The sequence below is a fragment of the Paralichthys olivaceus genome, chromosome 10 (genome assembly GCF_024713975.1).
Source record: "Paralichthys olivaceus isolate ysfri-2021 chromosome 10, ASM2471397v2, whole genome shotgun sequence".
NCBI classification, from domain to species: Eukaryota; Metazoa; Chordata; class Actinopteri; order Pleuronectiformes; family Paralichthyidae; genus Paralichthys; species Paralichthys olivaceus.
In genome coordinates, this window is record NC_091102.1 from 2,303,823 (window position 1) to 2,323,952 (window position 20,130).

Genomic DNA, 20,130 nt, shown 5'->3' on the forward strand with positions numbered 1-20,130 from the left:
GTATTTGTATATTGTTGGATGTAATATTTGTGTTATACATCCAACAATCAGCTGCAGGACCTTATTTCCTCAATTACATATTTAATACTTGTGTTCATTAATGTGGGGCTGAGGTGCTCTATTCAAACAACAGAATCAGAGTCAGGTACATGGTACAGATTTAAGTTGAAAAACTTTACTTGAAGTAAATACACAACATGAATATTTGCTGAAAATTGCAAAAATACACAGGCATGAGGTAGTTACCAATAGACACTAGGCACTAATCTCTATGGCCATAATGCATCTGAATGATCCAAAGGATTTACCAAATTTACTCAAGCACTTCTTTAAACAAACATCGAGCCTCAAGTGACAATCAAAGCTGCAGCTTTTTTAATATAATTACAACGTAAACATTCTTTTGTACTAAATAAATAACTTCTGCATTGACGTCCACACGTGGAACCTCAATCATGACAGAGGCGATGCTTCATGCGGTCGACACTGACTTTACCACCACGCAGTTGATTTTTTCTCAGCAGCATACAGCAGCGGGAACAACACTGTCCCTCATCCCTCGTTCACACTGGAGAGTCTGCAGATGGAAAACACACGTTCAGCGTCGTTCTGTTTTCACTGATACTTCTGCCCAATGGTCAGATCACGAAGAGGTTTGAGGCAAAAATCCCTCAATGGGCCCCACAGACCTTCTTTCCCCCCCCCCCCCTCTCTCTCTCTCTCCTTTCTCTCTCTCTCTCTCTCTCTCTCTCCTCCTAATTGTTTAGACGTAGCATCTCATAGCATAATGATATGATACAACTCGTTACGATACATTATCGAACGATACTTTAACCATTTGAAACAATTTGATGTTATACGATACATTACCAGACGATGCAATACGATACGATAAAACACGACACGATACTTTTCTGTTCTCACAATGAGAAAATTCTACCATAGCCAATCATGAGTAAAGATTAAATGATACAATGTGATACAACTTGATACTATTCATATAATTCGATTCATTAATATTTGATACAATTCGATGCGATTTGATGTGATACAACAAAACTACACAAAGGTATGAGACAATGTTTCTTTATTAGTCTGTGTCTGGGATAGAAACTAGAAAATCATCAAGAGTAATAAATAAGTAGACATACAATTTAAAAAACACAGATTATTTACTCAGTGTAAACATGATAATCAAATCCTGCTCTGACCTGGAAGTAGACGATGATGAGGAGGACGAACATGATCAGAATCACCAGGACGACCACAGGAGCGCTGATGGGTTCCTTCCCCTCCTCGGCCTCCTCTTCATCACTCTGCTGAACCCTCTCCCGCACAGGAAGGTCACAGATGTCTGTGGACAAACGTGAAAGTGAGACGCGAACTGTGGGACGCAGTGGGTGATCGTGCACGAGAGCGGGTGAGTCCTCACCTTGGACATGGATGAGCGTCCCGTTCCCGGTGAGCCGCAGGTATGGAGGTGGGTAGAGGATCTCCACCTCACAGCGATACAAATCAGTGTCTGGTGCTTTCAGTCCAGACACTGTCACCTGCACGACGCCCCCTGTCACCTCAGCAGAACACTGCACCTGAAACACAACAGTGTCAGTGTCTCTGAACATGTCTCACTGTCTTTGACTCTCATCCTTTATATGTTTGAAGGTCTTCTGCACAATTTAAGTGTTTTGGCCTTTTAACCAACGATACCGGCCGAACTTGAGGCTACGCTGAACGACTTGAGATATCGAGTTCAAGATTATGTCAAGGTCATGTTTTGTGAGGCCACTTGGACATTGTAAGTTCATCAAATTTGAAGAGATTCCCTCAAAGTGGCTCTGGAGTCAGAGGCAGCATAAAGACTTTGTGCGGTAAAGAAAAACTTCAAAAACCAAGTTCTGTTCAAGAGATTTCAAAGCGAACAAGGAGCGTGACAAGTGAGAGGATGATGGAGAAAATAAGTGAACTGACCTCCTCCCCCTCCCCCTCGTCGGTCTCTCTGGGCTCGGTGAAGTTGAGCATGGTGGAGCAGAGGCTCCGGGAGCCGTGGAGGCCTCTCAGCAGAGTCACACGGACCTCCTCGGGGTCAGGCAGCTGGAGGCCGTGGTGGTTGGAGGGCTGTGTCTGGAGGAAACACTGGACCTGAGCGGTGCCGTTGACGCTCATCACTCTGTAGGGCTGGATCACCTTCACCCCTGATGGAAAAACAAGGAAGGTCTGAGAAAGATGTGACACTCAGTGGATGAAGAGTCTAAAATTTGTCTCATTGGCTTGAAATTAGTTGAAATATAAAATAATCGTGTGAAGTCATCTTTCTTTGTTCCACTGAATGAACACGACTGTTTCACCAAAACTAGCAAATCAAGTTCATTTCATCTGATATTTTTTTAGTGGGAACAACTTGACAAAATAGGAAAATACAGCTTAAATAACAAGTAGATATAAAGTAAATATAACTTATATACGTAAATGTACTTTACTTGCAGGGATTTGTTCTAAATGTGTGAATCTGAGTATTAGAAATTGAGTCTGGATATTAGTTTCCACCTCCTCCAGACTTCCAGAAAACTGTTATCATCATTAATTCTTATTAACGTTTATTAACCCTGGACGATATCAAAAGTTATAATCAACACATCCGCTGAAAATCATCCCATCGGTGTGAGTCAGTGTTTACTCACCGGCCCACACGGGTGGACAGAGGCTGAGGGTCACCAGGGTCCATCCCATCAGTGTCAGGAACATGCTGCTGTTACACACACACCGTTATAATTCACTCTGGTGAAGACCGAGCTCACAATGAAAAAACACACTTCCCGTAGAATACAACAAAAACAATGAATCTCACATTTATAGTTGAGTGTGTCCCTGGGCTGTCATGGAAACTGTTGCATATGCCGACACAGGAAACGATCATGACGGTGTTTTACCGGTAAAGAGAGATGGCAAATGCAAGAGGCTGTGGTTGTTCAGGAAAGACGAGAAGAAGATATCAGAATCATTATTATAATTAATAATGACTTGTCTTTTTCTCAGAGAAACAAAAACCTGATCAATCAGTGAAATTAATAAGAAACTTGAAGGAAAACATGCAAACAGTGACTTTTTTCTTCTTTTTCATTTAATCCAGAATTTATCCAAAAGTCAATATCGTGTTCTTCTTCTGCTCCAGATGTTGCTGCTGTGCTCAGTGGAAGAAGATTTTCTGTTTTAATGAGATTTGTCAGTGTTTTAAAGTCTTAAATCTATTAAACACTGAAACTGCTGTGGAAAAAATTAACTGTGAAACTGAAACAACCTTTTCACATAGAAACTTTTACAGGGTTTGGTATATTAAGAATATTCAGTTTCAATTCTTCTGGATTTGAATTAAAGTTTTATTTAAGTCTTCATTGTAATATGCAAATATATTATTTAAAATTCATCGTGTGTGTTCTGAATCAGGCTGCTGCGATGACTGACCCCCACAAACCCACAATATGAACTTTATTCTGAAGATATTAGGTAGAAATTTACATTTATGACAGAAAAACCTCTGGATAAATGAAGTAAATACATTTTTACTTCCCTTTATAATATTTTATACTTTAACAGAGGTTGTTTGCAGGAGCAGTTGGAGAAAAACCACAGTTTTAAAAAAGTGGAACATGAAACAAACAGAATATGTAGGAAATGCTTGGATACATAGAAGATAGCTAATAAGAATATAATAATACGCAGGAAACTTCTTATACTAGAATCATGAATATGACTGAAGTAGCTGAATATGTTTCCAAACTGATTTTTCATTCTTATTATTTCTTTAATGTTAAGATATTAGTCATTTGTCTGTAAGCATCCTAACTGCTGTCATCCACTAGAGGGCTCTGACAGGAAAACGTAAATATTAATTGTAATATAAACGCGGAGGTTTGGTCGTTTATTCTAAATATAATATTACAAAGACTCATATAGATATTTATTCTTTATTTACAACTTGAACAAAACAAATGTAGATTATATCAGTGCAGATATATGAATTCATCCATCTCTGCCCGTTAATTAGGGCCTAACAATTACACTGCGTTTAAACAAAAAACTAATTTAAAACTGGGTGATGCAATAAAAGTCAATTTCACGTTTTATTCTGATGGCAGGTTATGGGTAAGTATTTATTTTCAGCTGTCATTTCATTAGAGTGGATTCTTCTTGGAATTACAAGAGTTATTTTTGTCTCGTGTTAGTTTCTTTAACACCTAATGATGAGCTGCAAACTGTGGAAAATAACTAACCGTAGATTTTAAATGCATCAAGGTGAAAGTGCTGATGTTGTAACTTCAGTGTGGTGCTGACGTCACATCTGTGTGTTCTGCCTGGAAACCCTTTGTGGGGTTAAGCCCCATTTGCTCTCGCTGCAGAAGTTACTGTCACCTGGAAAACAGCGGTTCCTTTTTGCTGCTGTCGTCGTTTCACTATGTTTCAGTGTTGCATGATGAAGAAGCCCCATCACCGTGGAAACTAGGATGTCATTCACACAACACACAGAACATTTTGAAAAAGAATCTCACGACAGTTTGATGTGAAATCTGACATTTGTTGTGAACTGGACTTAATTCATGCTCCACAAAGATTTAACTCACATCACATTAACTGCAGTGTTGTTAAAAGTTATTTTAAGTTGCATTCTCATTTAAAGGTTCAGTGTGTGAAATTTTGGTGAAAGGGAACTATTGGCAGAAATTTAATGTAGAATAATCCTCATGGTGTTTTCACTAGTTCGTTGATTCTAAATTGTATGAATTGTAGTTTTCTTTACCCCAGAAAAGGCCTTTTATATCTAAATACTTTATATTTAAATACTTTATATTTACATGGAGGGGACCCTCTCTACGGAGGCTGCCATGTTTTTTATATTAGTCCAGATTGAACAAACTAAAACCTTTTGAGTTTAGTTTGTCGAGTTTTTTGGTGAGTGAGTGGTGTTCAGCTGCAACACGACACTTCAACATTAGATATCACTAAATTCTACACACTGAACCTTTAAGTACTGCAGTGTAATCTGTTTGCAATATCGTGTTCTCTTGTTCCTGCCTATGTAATTTTTTTCTTATGATTTAAAGGTTTTCTGATACAAAAACAATCATATATGGAAACTTTTAATTCATATTTTCCATCAGTTATGAGTTTAGATCAAACCGGGGACGTCCCAGCTCTCTGCTTGTGTGTTTAATTTCTGCTCATTTTACGCAATCTCTTTCTACTGAAACCTCCAGATGACTTGAAGCCGTGGTTGAGGTTTTAAATTATTTTTTACCTGGTGCTCCCTCCCACTCACATTGTGGTTTCCAGCTGCTGCTTCTGTCTTCCTCCTCCTTCCTCTCTGATTTCTGCCAAACTCTCCCGCTGTTGGATAAACGACATGTATAAACTACATCCTGCAGATCTGCTGTGGATTACTGACTCAGATGAATCTGATATATATATATAGATATAGATATTTATATATAACACGCAGCTGGCAGTTTATTAGGAACACTTAACCCTGCCTAGGCTGTGGTAAAGCCCAGTGTTTAAACTACGTCAGGAAGAGGACAAATAAAGACAAGAAACAAAACAGGTGAAACAACAAATGTAGGACACACACACACACGCACACTCACACACACACATACATATACATACAGTATTGGTACACTGGCAGCGTCAGACCAGCAGAGGTCAGACTTTGCTATGAAAAGAAAAGGCTTAAAACCTGGACTGAACTGTGTGTGTGTGTGTGTGTGTGTGTGTGTGTGTGTGTGTGTGTGTGTGTGTGTCTGTGTGTGTCTGTGTGTGTGTGTGTGTGTGAGAGAGAGAGAAAGAGCCTCCTAACATCAGAACGGAATATTTAATAGTATATATAATAACATTGATGTATATACTATATTATACTGTAATTTAAGACAGAACATAACCTAGTATAATAAAACATAATGTATAATATATATTAACTCACCATATTAAGATATAATATAATAAAACAATATAACATAATAAAACAATATAACATAATAAAACAATATAACATAATAAAAGATACTACACTAAATTATAAAGTAATGTAATGACCTCATCAGGGCTGATTGGCTCAGGCTAATTTCTGGGTTGGGCAGGACAGGAAACCAGGCATCGGGAGCGCGCAGGGAATGGATACGCGCTCCCGCTGAGTTTTTTGGGATCCGGTGTGGAGCTCGAGGATGTGACAAGTTAGAGTGTAACACACCGGAAGTAAGACGGTTCTGGCTTCACAATGACAGGCCAACAGATCTGAGGTGTGTGTGTGTGTGTGTGTGTGTGTGTGTGTGTGTGTGTGTGTGTGTGTGTGTGTGTGTGTGTGTGTGTGTGTGTGTGTGTGTGTGTGTGCAGTAGATAAGAGACTGAAATAATATCTGATCGGTTAATTGGTTGATTGATCGGTTGACTGTAATTAATGAGAAATGGGATGAACCGCAGCACAGCTTTATTAATATTACATTATATATGTATTTTAAAATTACGTTAATATTCTTTAAAAAAACAAGCTGAATGTTTTGTCTAAAAATGATTTGTACACTTCAGTGTCACTGTTATTACAGTCGCGACTTTGAATTTTATTGTGAAAGTCTCTCCCGGACGTGGTGCCTCCTCTCTCCCCCCCCCCCCCCCCCTCCCCTTCCAGCTTGACGTCACTGTGAGCGGAGCTGGGACTCGGTGGCAGCGCGGAGGAAATCTGGGAAATCCGGGGAAGGGGAGTCGGTGAAAACCCGGACTACAGCGGCAGAATCCCCGCGAAGCCTCGGCCGTCGCACCGCGGGCCTCCTCACGGCGGACACCTCTCCTCCGCGTCCGGTTCTCTCCACCGGGATCCGCACGGTGAGTATCCCGCGATCACCTCAACGCATCCCGGCGGATCCACTCTCACTGCGCTGGCTCCTTCCACCGCAGCACCGACAGACAACGGCTCGTGTCTCATGTGTAGTTTCTGCACTGAGCGCGTCCTTTAATTATCATCCCAGGGAATGGAGGCCAATTAATCCCGTTAGAGGCTGCAGGGGGGGGTGGAGGAGGAGGAGGTGGTGGAGGAGGAGGTGGAGGAGGTGGTGGTGGTGGGGGGGCTCAGATAAAAACCTCCTCATCCTCTGCAGCTGCGGTTCAATGCATCTCTGCTGTTTGCATGCGCGCACCTCAGCCTCATTTTGCATTGTGCGTAATTTTGGTGCCATTTGATGGAACGCCGCAGCGCGCATACACACGCGCGCGCGCGAGCGCAGACTCCAGGCCGGCCCTGGATGCGCAGGTTCGCCGGGGAGCAGCAGCGGCTGCGGCCGGCTGACAGCGCCTCACCAGCCGTGTGTGGTGCTGCTGCAGCTCGGAGGCCAGGCGTGCCGAGCCGTGCTGACACAGGCAAGGCGTGGCATCGTCTTAACACGGGTATGGGCGTGTTCCCTTGCAGCTGCCACTCATCCCCGCGGACCTCTACCATGTGTTCATGTCCGGTCACTGCGTGGATGCGTGTCTGTGCCAAGGTGTTGAAAAAGGTGCATCGTTAAGATAAAGCTGGTCAGAGTTTGACCCAGTGCTCATTTCAAATTCAGCATCATCAGACATGCAGCCATCTGTCTGTCTCCCTGTCTGTCTCCCCGTCTTCTGACAGGTTCTTCCTGCAGGATGTCCTCTAGCTCACAGTCTCACTCCATGTACATAGGTATTCCAATATTAAGACGATCGTCCGGTGGCTCAGGGAGCTCAGTGGACTGCAAATTAAGAAAATACATTCGTCAGCTTGACGACAAAAAGTCACCACACATACAAATACAGAAACAAATGTTTCTCGGGGACCAAAACAAGTGATGACCCTGGTTGTAGATCAGGGCTTCGTGAAGCTCCCTCCCCGCTGACGAGTAGCAGAATTCAGAGATATGCGCAGTATTCCGATCGTAGGCTACATCCACAATACTACGTTTTCGTTTATAAACGTGTCTGCTCATCCTGGCTGGTTAACGTTAGCATGCACCTGTAAGAGACGAGCGTTCTTTTGCATCGTGCAATTAACTCAAAGTGTCCCATGTCAGAATGTGGTTGTTTGTTAATGTAACGCCCCTTTCCTTCCATTAAAAACGTTAAAAGTCATCTATACACGAGTATCAGCACAGAAACTTAAGTAAACTAGATTTAAAATGTTTGTTTTGATGCTTTATATCGGAACATTAAATAAACACACAGAACTGTTTCAAATGTTGAAGGCGATTGCTGCTGCTGCTGGGAGCTGTAATCTGGAACCAGGCCCCTCAGAGCTTTAGTGGAATCACAGCGACAGACTTGAGAGGTTCCACCTCTGTAACACTCGCGTGCAGCAAAGTGGGACAGAATTCAGTTTCTCCCGGTTGTGTTGAGGGTTAACTGGAGTATGAAAATCCCCGCTGCCCTACTTCATCTAGAGGCTGACTGTTTCCAACCAGCCAGTCAACTTGAGTTTCACCCTCTTCAGGCTCCTGCCTCCACTGAGACTCTGTCAGTTTTCTTCCAGCCTCTAATTTACACTTCCCAGTATCTTACACCAATCAAGCGTCATGACAACATGTTTGAGATTTATTAGGTTGTCTTCTTTTCTTCAGTCAAGTTCACACTACACTACACTAAACGAGATTTCACGACAATGAAGTCAAGAACTTGATGAGATGTTTGCAGAGGACGACATAAGACGAATGTACAAACATTACAAAAGGCAGCTTTTGTGCTTCTGATACGTCATGAGACTCGTTAAGTTGATCGCCTCAGGGATTTGACAGTTTTTGTGGAGACACAAGTCACAAGGAGCTGCAGGAACTTTGGCCCTCAGGGAAGTTGCCTGGACATTAGTGCTTCGGAAGTTAAAGTTTCTGGAACTTGTGATGCAAAATTACCTTTTGATGCTCTTTGAGCAGCTGATTATCAAATTGAAAAAACAGCTTGTTCATGCTCCCCAGAGGTTGACCCGCTTTCCCCTGTCGGGTCAGTTTCCCCCCTGTAGAAATTGCAGTGTTGATAAAACAGTGAGACGAAACTAATGTGGATAATTAGTCTGGATAACGCTCTTATCCAGAACGATGCACAGCGACTGCTGGAGGCCTCACTGTCTAACTCGGGGGCCCTTAAGTGGATTCATGTCTGTTGTGGGAACCGCACATCTGCATTTCCAGGCACTGGACAGGCCCGACAGCGTTCAGAGACGATGTTGGCCTTGTGTGCTTCCTCTGGCAACTCTGCAGTCATGCAAACATCGAATCGGCTGCACTGGTTACATCTGTATCAGCTGCTCTGTAGCCGTTTGTCGGTATATTCTCATTGGTAGCTGCGAGGGGGTCAAAGCAGGTCACCATCGGATGTTGTTGTTTTCTCCTCCCTCGCTGATACTGTCTGTCTTTTTCCTCGCCAAGAGTATGGAAAAGTCATCCTTCCTTCTCTCAGGAAATTCCTCTTTGTCCCAGGGGTAAGACGCACGGAGAGGGTGTGAAGGAGAAGGAGCAGATCTGCTGCAGAGGGACACTGTAGGCCACAGTTCCCTCGTTTAGTAACTTCAGCGTTTGTTGTGAAAGTATCTCAGCATCTTACTGCAGTTGTGAAGAGGGACTTTATTGCTTTGGTGCATTCAAGAACACAAGCTGTGACGTGGAGTAGGACCAGTCTAACTGAAGAAAAGTCTTCGGATGTTTTCTTCTCTGCTGTTCAGTACATTAAAGATTCAGTGTCTAATTTGAGAAGGTCAAATCGTCGTTCTCGCTTGAAAAAAATGACGAATGCATTATCAAAGCAGCTAATGGTTAATTAGTTGTTGGTCTGTCCTGCACAGATAACCTGTCTCACCGGCCCTAAACCACCAGCCTTGCCAGATTAACAACATAATTCATATATGGACGGTAATAAAATGGCCTAGTTTCAGTCGGGTTGAGATCAGATATCGGATTAAATTGTGTAGAAGCTGAACAGAATCTGTTTATTTAAGCTGCACAAAGGACAAGAAGGTGACAACCAGTAAGTCCATAAGTGATTACCATTGTTTAAAGACATTTAAGGACATTTTAAGGTCACAGTGTTACGTCAAACACAAGCTGCTGAGGCTGTAAAAGCAGCGGCAAGTCCATAACACAAACGTTGGCATGAAATCCGTTGCTTCTATTGTTATCGGCGGATGTGCAAAGTCCAGGTATCAGAAGCAGGGAGGGATAAATGGAATCGCAACATATCTAAAAATCACCCATGATCCCACTTGATTTTTGTCATGCATGTCTGACCACTGGAAACGTTGGTCCCCACAAGTAACCAAAAAAAAGATTAGTGGATTCCACAAGTGACAAAACCAGAGAAGTGTGTGTGTGAGTGAGCGCTGCGATAACAATAAATGTTTTTTCTGCTGTTTGTTGTTAAAACAGGGAACTGGCAGCTGAACGCAGTGACTCAGCCTGTGTGTGTGTGTGTGTGTGTGTGTGTGTGGGAGGGGGACACACACAGTATTAATGGAGTATCCAGATGAGGTAACACTGCTCCAGTTTCTCCCGTCTCTCTTTAGTTAACTGCTCTGTACACTAAACACCACGGACCCATGGACAAACAGCAGAACAGTGAAGTATCCTGATGGTCTGTTCATTTTTCAGTATTTTAATATTTTCGTATATTCTCAGTAAATAATGTTTGTATTTCTATAAAGCCCCTCAGGGTTCAGAGGTCAGGGATGCCATTGAGAAAGCTGGTGTTGGTCTGAGGGACATTCCGCTCATAGTACAGTGGTAATAGAACAAGGAATCCTGGGAAAACAAAGTCAAAATGATTTCATTTGTTGGCACAGTTGTCGCTTTGACAAATCCAGTCAGCTGTTTACACAAGTGGCTAAAAGAACAGTGGTAAAGGAAATCGATCCAAAGAAAAACAAGAGTTTAGTCTCAGGTATTCAAACAGAACCATTCAAGTCCTAAACTTTTTTCCTACAAAACCATTTTCTTTTCAACAACAAACTTCTCAACGCTGTTGTGTAAGAAATTTGCCGAAAGAATGTGGTCGTAAAATTGTAATAAAATTGGACGTTTAAGATTTTTGACAGTTTTGATACTTTGTCCTAAAACATTTTTATCTTTACCAAAAAAAACATTTTACAACTTAATTTATTCTGCCTTTACGTATGAAAATAGATTTCTTACCAACTCTCAAAACACTTAAGTAGTTCTGCCATTGTTGAAATATATTTCTCGATTGGTATATTGGCTACACTGCCCCCTGAAGACTTCCGGTGGTACTGCTCCATTTCATCTGTTTCTTCCATAACTGTGGTCTGTTTCCACATGTTCCAATCATCCCGGAGCTCAATTGTATAATATATATTTGACAGCGGAATATTGCTTCTAAATATAACAACGTCACAGCTTTTCCTTTATTTTCATCCTTTCCTTTCACGTTTCGTTTGTTGGTGCAGAGCTGCTTCGGACAGTTTTCGTAGTTTCCCTTCATCTGCATCAGACAAACAAAACACTATAGTTCAAATAGAGTTTTTCAACCAGCAGCACTGTCTGTCTTCATCTGTGTCTCTCTTTAATTCCACACAGATGTTGAGTCTTTGTGGCTGCTGTTGCAGAGTTTCTGCACCGCTCGTCGTTCTTGGAAAATTGTAACTCATTTCTTCTTTTCTGTTTTTTTAATTCTTTTATTTTCCCCTGTCGTGTTTTTTCTCAGAGTTATATCACCCCAGCCAAGCCACGCTTTCTTTCTCTCTCTCTTTGTCTTTTTCTATGTCCCTCGGCCCTCATGGAGATCCAGGGGCAGGCTGTGCAGCTGGGAATCAGGACCTCTGTTTTTTAAACCATGCTGAACGGAGGGCGACTCTGTTTAACTCGACTTTTAAAGTCCCTACTCTCTATAAACACTCTGCTTGGAATCATTCAAATGTTTCGCTTAAGATTCAGGCAAACCTTTTGGTAAAAACACACAGTACTCTTCTGAACTACATACTATACTTCATTTAGACAGAAAAGAGAAGCGTCCTTCAACTGTTTATATGCCAATCATGCAATGCTAACGTATATATTGTGATAATGCCATTTCATGAGTCATTTACACTACAGTAGGGTTGGGTGCTGAAATCCTATCTCGTTCCTCCCAGACTGAATCACAACACAGATTTCGGTGCCTCACCGATACCTGAGCCATGAACTGAAATAGTAAACATCAGTGCACGTGCCTACTTAACATTACATTCAACTCTGAGGGCAGCATGTATCGTTAGCCTACAGTTAGCCAGCCGCTTCCTTTAACCCACGTCGAAACAACAACAAAATCCAATAAGCTAAATGGTCGAAAGTGAGGCTGCATTTCAAACGAAGCGACTCCGACACAAGGACGTGCAGCAAATGTCCGAGCGGTAGCCGAGAGCTGGCAGCAGCAGCTTGTAGAGTTGTTGACGTCTCCAGCTTGTTGTTTTCTATCGGCCAAATTACTAAATTGAGAGAAAGAGGAGGAAGGGAGCAACATGACAAACTCAATACAGCACCTGACGACACAAGTTCCTCCACAAAGCTGCTGTGTTGAAGTGAAATAAAGCTCCTGGATGTGCCTGTTAATCTGGATCTGCTCCAAAATGGAATGGCGTCCTTCTTGGGTCACTTTGGGTTCACCAAATTTCAGTAGTTTTTGAGAAGTCTGAGTTTAGAGAAAAGAGCCAAACAGATAATCCACTAGTGGCATAATTACAGATGTAAATGATGCAGTCATCCGTTTGTCCGCCTGTTAGCTTTAACAGCAGTAAACCAGTCACAGAAGCTGATTATAGCCTGCGAGCTGGGCCACACGGCCTTTACTGTGTGTGTCGCTGAAGTTTAAGGGAGATGATGTTATTATAAAGTGTGTGTGAGAGGGTGAGACAAAGTGAGAGTGTGTTTGGGGTTTGTCGGTTTAGTCGCTCGGTTGCTTTGAAGACACGGTACGTTGTGAGTCTGTGTATGTGTGGGGGCGTCCATTGGCTCACACAAAGTGTTGATAGTGTAAAGCCTGTCAGTTTTCCATTGCTCGAACTAAGAGAGAAGGCATTGAACCTGTGTGTGTGTGTGTGGTTGGATTATGTGTGTTAATGTTATGGCTTGGAGTACGTCTGGAACAGCTACTGGATTTTTTTGTGCTGGCTCTTTTATACGTGAAAACATACACGCTCACACGTGAAGAGGGTCCAGACCAAACCACAGCTACCTCCTGTATCCAGACAGCTCTCCGGTGCAGATGGAAAGTATGTGAGCCCTCGTCCTGTCTGCAGACTTTTGTCTCAGCGTTGGATGAAGTCTGATATTCTGATGCAGACTGCGACAGAGGTCATGGTTCAAACTTGGCTGTATCTGCACCCTGAACATACACTAACTTTTTATTTTGGGAAACTGACTTACACAAGAGTAAGTGCGGTTGAGTTGTGACTGGGAAGTCGCCATCTCAAATCCTCTGTCTGGTTTGGAAATATGTGGGGATGGAAAGTGAGTGAGGACTGTGCTCGCCTTCCTCGGCAGTGACTGTGTAGGTGTCTCGAGGAAAGCAGATGGATTTTGCGTTTATTTAGCTGTCAAACGCACGTTTCTTCATCATGTAGGATGGGACTGGCCGAGCGCACAGGGTCGACCAAGTGACTCTATATCCCGCTACATCCAGCAGCTTCTGTTTACGTGGTGCTAATTCTCTCTTTAGCTGTTTTCAGATACCATTTTCTTGGGTTAATCTTTCACACATGGAGAAGCAGCACGAGAGCGACGAGGTCAGAATCTTTCACAGCAACAGGAAAATGTCCGTAGCATTTAGGCGAGAGGCGGAGCCTGGGTAGAACATGAAGGAAGCAGGAAATCACGTGTTTTTTGTTCGCAGCACGTCGACAACTGATTCTGCCCTAATCACCAAAAGCTCTTGAATCACGTTGTCTTCTCAAGTTGACGTCTTCGTCTTCCTGTTTGAAATGCCATCAACTGGATTTTCTTTCCTGCTGTATCCCCACATGGGCTCACTTAGACATTTCGGACATTTTTTACTCAGTGGGGAAAAGTTCTGTAAAATGTCTGCAGCATTCGACTCAGACATTTGCGTTTTAAGAACAGATCCTGCTGGAGACAAAACACTGAATCCCAGATTGCTCCCGGTGTGTTTGAGTAGAAAAGAAAGTTGCTTTGGACAAATCATGTCTTTTATCAGACGGCCCATCAGCAGCTGGTTTCGTCAGATAAGCATTCAGTGAATCCAAATTCATGCCAGGACAGATGAGGAGTGAAGCGCCGCACGTGCTGTAAATGTCATCGTACACAAATGGACTAATGCATCAGTGTGTGCAAGATGCTTCTTGGGTGCGTCGGGTTGATTTTAGTCGGGCTGAGGTGAATCCGAGCCTGGGGACGGTGACTTGTTATAACTGGAGCCAGTCTGATGGTGTTTAGCTGAGTCAGGATCAGATGCTCATTCTCTGCTCTGTTATTATACCATTAGCTCCATAACTCAGTGTAAGTGAGTGTTATTTCTGTCTGTGTGTGTGGATACTGCATGTGTCTGAGCAGGTTCCTTCTCATTATTGCAATACGTCTATATCCGTCTGAATGGCTTGTGAAAGAGGATAAAAAGTGGACGTGAATGTGTGCATCCAGTGATGTGCATGAAAAACACACCCTCTTTAACTTGTTCACTTTTTCCCTGTTGCCGCTCTCTCGTTGAAAAGGTTGTCGTTGGTTCTTACCGCAGATGTTGTTCCTGGCAGGAGCCGTTTCAACCGAGGACGGACAGAAATGGAAAGTTTTACCTTTTTTCTCACTATGAGGCTTTTAGCTCGTGTGCCGCTGTGTGCAGAAGGAAAATGCTATTAAACCGCCGTCATGTGACACGAGCTAAAAAATGGTGTGTTTGGAGGTCGTTGTTTTGTTTTTTTTTTGGTGTCCAACCCTAGAATTTATGAATCAGTGCACGTTCCAGTCGACTGCCTTCCTGTGAGTGTGGCGTGTTTTCCAAAGGAACTAATGAGCATGTGAAAAACATGCTGGTGGGAGTATTTTGTTATGCATGTACAGTCCCTCAGTGTTTTCTCTGGAGGAGGTGCACGTGGGAACACAAATATCCGAGTGAGATGAAAACTACAGACTTTATCCACCTGACCTCCAAATGTAAAGTCCGTAGACATCCAGGTGAAAAAGCGGTGACACCCGTAGAAGCCACCGACGAATATGTAAAGAGAGTTTCTGGTGATAAGAGCTGCTGGCGTCTCTTTCCTCCGCCTCACTGCAGTTCACGGCAGAGTAGACAGTGACATTTGTCTTTTCAGATTCAGTATCTGTCGAAACCATAAAACAGTAATTATACCAGAAACCTGCAGCACACACGCTCCCTGTGTGAACAACGGATGAGCCTGAGACAAAACTGATCAGCGACGCAGCGGTCACGCCGTGCACATGCTCCCAGTGTGGCCCAGGCCCTGCTCCGCTGTTTTCAGACGTGAACTCTGGAACATTTTTGGGAAAATTGTGTCCAGAACAGGGAAGTGAGATCCGAACACAAGCCGCGGACACGTGGAGATGCTTTCTAATGTCTGTCGCGCTCGGAGGAGTCAGCTTGTGATTGGATCACTGCAGGTGCATGTTAATACCGGGTGTGAACATTGTCACCAGCACGTCAGTGACCAGAAGTTTCTTTTAGTACGTCAGGGAAAGATAAAGTCGAGAGTTTTTGTGAATCCAGCCACAGATCCACAGCGAACAGAGGAACACTGGATACAGACCCGGATGCTGTCTCACTGTCCTTGTCTTTCCTGCTCTTCCTCCTGTTAGCAGTATTTCAACCCAGTCGCTCAGTGTCCTTGTTCTGAGTGTATGAGCCGGTCCTCACTCACTGTGTGTGTGAGAGCAGCGAAGCAGAATGCTGTGATTCTTCCCGACAGCTCTGCAGTGCGACCGACTCCACTGCAGCAACACTCGACCTGTGTGCGTGCTGGCAGGAGTGTGCATGTGTGCGTGCGCCTCCTTTAATGCCGGTATTCTCAACGGTGATTATGAGGAAACCTCTTATCCCCAGTCTCGGTCTGGAAGGGTTTTGGTTTTTGCTGCGTTCTCACTGCAAGACTCTGCAGGAAATGTTTTCACGATCAGCAGCCATCAGGTTCCAGAGATCCTCACTGAGGTGGTGATAAATACTTCAACTGTGCCACTTGGCTCCGTCCTCACGACACACTGACCCTGATATTCCATCATGTGAACAAACCGGAAGGTTCTCAGGCTGTGAACGCCACATGTGAACTGCAATCGATTCATTTGCTGATTATTTTCTTGAGTTATGCTCTGAACTATGAGAAAGTGATTAATAAAAAAGGAAAATAATCACAATTCATAGAGGCTGTGTATTTTTTTTTTTTTACGATAAACAATCAAATACATGAGCTCCTAAAGATATTTGTTTTTTGAATGTCGACAGTACGGCTGGGCGACCTGACTTCAAATCAATATCACGATTATTTCAAACGATTATTTTATGTTTAAAATAAACGTAGCGGAAACGTTAACCAAGATTAAGTCGGTTAGAGGTTATCAGTGTCGGTTTATATATTTCCGGTTAATTCCTCAGCCCTAGTAAACGGTACGTTTCCATTGCACTAATCTTAATCTCAACCCTTTGAACATTTCCATCTGTCACATAAATTATGTGAATATAAGGATCCAGATTAATTTTTTTTATAAGATAAGCTGCTGCTGCTGACAGTGTAAAAACTTAATTTATTAGAATATAAAATGTGGATTTATTTTGTACAAACAGTGAAAACTGGAACGAATATAAAATATATCCAGGTTTTTCTATTTACTATGGTTGTATTAAATGTGCTGTCTAAATTAACACGACATTACCACCTCTCATTTGTTGATGGAGAGACATGTATTTTTTTTACAAATTGAAAGTTGCACCAGTGAAAGTTTTCTGAAATCTCGAGCTCAGGAGCAGCAAATACACATTTTCTAATTCATTGTCTTTGTTAAATCATTTGAATCCCAACACTGTGGTTCAGTTCGTTGTTTTATTCTATTCCAGTTTTCTATTTTTTCTGCCCTCCAGTGCTGGCAGCTTGTGGCCCATCTGAATAAAAGGAAAAAAAAAAGCAGGCTGCAGATTTAACCCGAGGCCAGTGTAAGAGAATGCATGCAGTAATGTGACCTGACGGCCGGCCTTGTCTCGGCAGTGTTGGATCGTGGGTGTGTGTGTTAGCTGGTTACTAGGCAGACCAGAATATGCATTTATATCTTGCAGCTCAGCAGCAGAGTCTGACAGAGCTGAGGGTTTCACTCCCGCTGGACTCGCTCAGTACTGGCAACGAAGAAGAGGATTTGCTATCTTGAAGTATCTTCAAGCAGTTTACGGCACCGAAAACACGCTGCGGAGTAAGTGGCACTAAATCTAAAACGTCAACCTGTCTGTGCCCTTCAGCTGCTGCAGACTAAACTGTCCGAGACAAGCTGTTTTAAATGGGTGGCATGGAGGGGGAGGGGGAGGGGGTGTCCCTGTGACATAGTACATTCCCTAAACGTTAACCCAATTCCAACTTTGACATTAAAACCAAGTCTTAATCTTCAAACAGTTCGTTAAAGTGGCGAGAACCAGCTGAAATGTCCTCAGTACAATAGTTAAAAACTGACACACACACACACACACACACACACACACACACACACACACACATCCTCAAGGCCTAAATGACCTCATATTTCCAGTTACGTGATGTTCGGTGAACAGTCGCACTATGAGCACCAGACTAAAGTGGCCAGTTCTAACTCACACTTACAGATGTAGTGTGAATATTTAAGAATGTTTTTTTAACAACGAAGGATTAAAAGATCAAGTTGGACACTAGACAGTGAATAAAGATGGACGACACGTCCCCACTTCCTCCCGTTGTACAAGAATAAAGCCAAAATATCTTGGATACATACGTGTGTCGCCGTCTTGAGCTTTTGACGTCATCCTGAGTCTGTGGAGATCACATGGTCAGGCTCCTTCATCAGGTGTGGACTACGTGAAATAACAGATTCAGAGATGTACAGTTAATGCAGTGCATCTCCTTACAAAGCTATCGGAGCATTTCATTGGGCAAACTTCATTTGGTTTTCCTCCTTTTCCTCTGCTGAAGCTTTACGATCTTTTATTTCCACTATAGTTAACCTGCCAATTATATTTAAAGTATATATTTATAGTGTATAAACTTAATAAATTGATCATTTAGTCTCAAAAACACTGGAGAGGAGATAAGAATTACCCGAAGGGGATGTTATCAAAATATCACAACTTTAATAATAGGAAATATAGCAAACTGTTTAAAACTATGTTTCTCGATCACATGGGGGCGAAAACCATTTCAAGATAAAACCTAATCGTTATTTCTTTCAAGTTTAAGGACAGATTTTTGAAAAGCTGTGATTTTTAAACTCTTCTTAACGGAAAAAGAACGACAAACTATTGATAAACAGCGAAACATTTTACAAATGTGAGACAGATTAAGTGTTATACCTCCTTATATCGCTTTGTTATTTATTTGGTGAAAAATATTGATATTGTTTAATTGTTCAGCCCTAAAATCATGATCAAAATGTGAAAAAAGGGAAAATTTCCCTCTAGTTGATGACAATATGTTGCTCAGAAGAACTGGACTATTAAACAGGAAATAAAACATAACCACACGGAGACGTGAGTGGAGCTGAATGTTCTGTGTATGTCTGTTTCCCTCAGGATTGTGTCTCTTGATGCTTTTAAAAATCCGAATGATTAAGAAATACACAAGAGGTGAAGTAACAATACCCTCATTGTTTGAATTTAATGTTCCCCTGTCTGCAACTTATTCTGGTCATTTATTGTGGAAACTATAATCATGACATTATAGACGCTATCAGCGAACCAACCGAGAGGTAAAGCTATTGTTTCCAGGTTTAGGAATTAATTTGAAAGCCTCTGTGTTGGCCGGCTGCCTTTGTTTCATAATAGCCTTTAACGCCTGTTAGGCAACGCAGGAGTCGTCAATTTGTTGAGAAGGAGAAACAGAGCTTAAAGCGTTACACAAGCTCCAAACACCAGGTAAAGACCCCAGAGCTCAAACTAAACCAAGTCACATATAAGAAACATTAAAAACAGGAGCCGAAACAACACGAGGAACTCATCTGAAGATATTCACCACGGGAGGTTTGCTCCCTCGGCAGTGAAGAGATCAGAGCTGCAACAGTTAGTCACTTTAAACTCGGCGACAATTTGAGAAAGTGCAGAAACGCAGAAAAGTCAGTCAATAGATTCCGAGTCGTACTAATGTTGACGATTCACGTGTTTCAGTCAAACTTCTCATCAACCTGCTGTTCAATAAAACCATTCAGTCGAGTTCAGTGGACTTAACTAAACATCGGAAATGTGAACATCGGCCCACACAGCTGTTAGCGTGTTCACGATTTTATATAATCTTGTTTAAACAAAACAAATTATTGGGAACATATATACGCTTCGACGTTTTTAAACGTTAAACAAATACACTTACGTCGTTTTCTACGATTCTTCTTAACGGATTCACTTCAACGGCTTCCGAAGCACGATGAACATGTGGGCCTAGCAAACACAAACCAGGAAGTAGCTAAACAGGAAGTGACTGATCTGGAAGTGATTTAACAGGAAGTGATGTAACAGGAAGTGTCATCCTAGCTCAACTAAATTTTTTTTTTTGGCACAAATAGAAAATACTATTGATTTTACAGAGCGCGTTGATTGAAGAGTTATTAACATATTGTTTTCAACCATAAAAATGAGCCAACAAATTCATTCAAATGTTTTATTCCTTAACTAAAGGCCTTTAAGGCGACACAACCACTGAAGAAGAATATTTATAATAATATAACTTTATTTGTATAGCACAGTTCGTATAAGAAATATTGCTCTAAGTGCTGAACACACAATATAGATAGAAACTAAAACATAATAATAATTATAATAATTTAGATACGAGAACAGATTTTAAGAAACAAACATCCTCATTAAGCTTTAGGAAACTATTGCTCATCATTTCTGCTGAAAGCCATTTAGTCTTAGAGTGAGAATAATAACGGTCCAAGGCAGAAGAAAGCAGCACGGAACGGCTGCCATGTGTCCAACACA

General features: G+C 42.2%; 2 protein-coding genes across 15 annotated transcripts in view; one reads left to right on the plus strand and one right to left on the minus strand.

Annotated features, from left to right (window-relative positions):
* Nucleotides 1–159: 159 nt before the first annotated feature.
* On the minus strand, nucleotides 160–19,795 carry cd28 (CD28 molecule). Of its 13 annotated transcripts, none has more exons than XM_069532532.1 (10): nucleotides 19,520–19,794; nucleotides 17,937–18,015; nucleotides 5,312–5,379; nucleotides 4,408–4,494; nucleotides 2,846–2,956; nucleotides 2,679–2,746; nucleotides 1,969–2,192; nucleotides 1,433–1,589; nucleotides 1,212–1,354; nucleotides 160–577 (listed from the first exon to the last, which is right to left on the minus strand). In XM_069532532.1, the coding sequence occupies exons 6-10, from the start codon at nucleotides 2,740–2,742 to the stop codon at nucleotides 518–520; spliced, it is 648 nt and encodes a 215-aa protein (XP_069388633.1). In that variant the 5' UTR covers nucleotides 2,743–2,746; nucleotides 2,846–2,956; nucleotides 4,408–4,494; nucleotides 5,312–5,379; nucleotides 17,937–18,015; nucleotides 19,520–19,794; the 3' UTR covers nucleotides 160–517. The 13 variants fall into 13 exon arrangements, with proteins under 13 accessions (XP_069388633.1, XP_069388628.1, XP_069388629.1 ...); XM_069532527.1 differs by having other exon boundaries at nucleotides 4,269–4,494; XM_069532528.1 differs by having other exon boundaries at nucleotides 4,269–4,448; nucleotides 5,291–5,379.
* Nucleotides 6,662–20,130, plus strand: part of raph1a (Ras association (RalGDS/AF-6) and pleckstrin homology domains 1a) — a 43,223-nt gene continuing 29,754 nt past the window's right edge. For both annotated transcript variants that reach the window (XM_069532517.1, XM_069532518.1), the window contains exon 1: nucleotides 6,662–6,867. The gene's annotated coding sequence lies outside the window, so the exon portion shown is untranslated. The remainder of the gene's footprint in view (nucleotides 6,868–20,130) is intronic.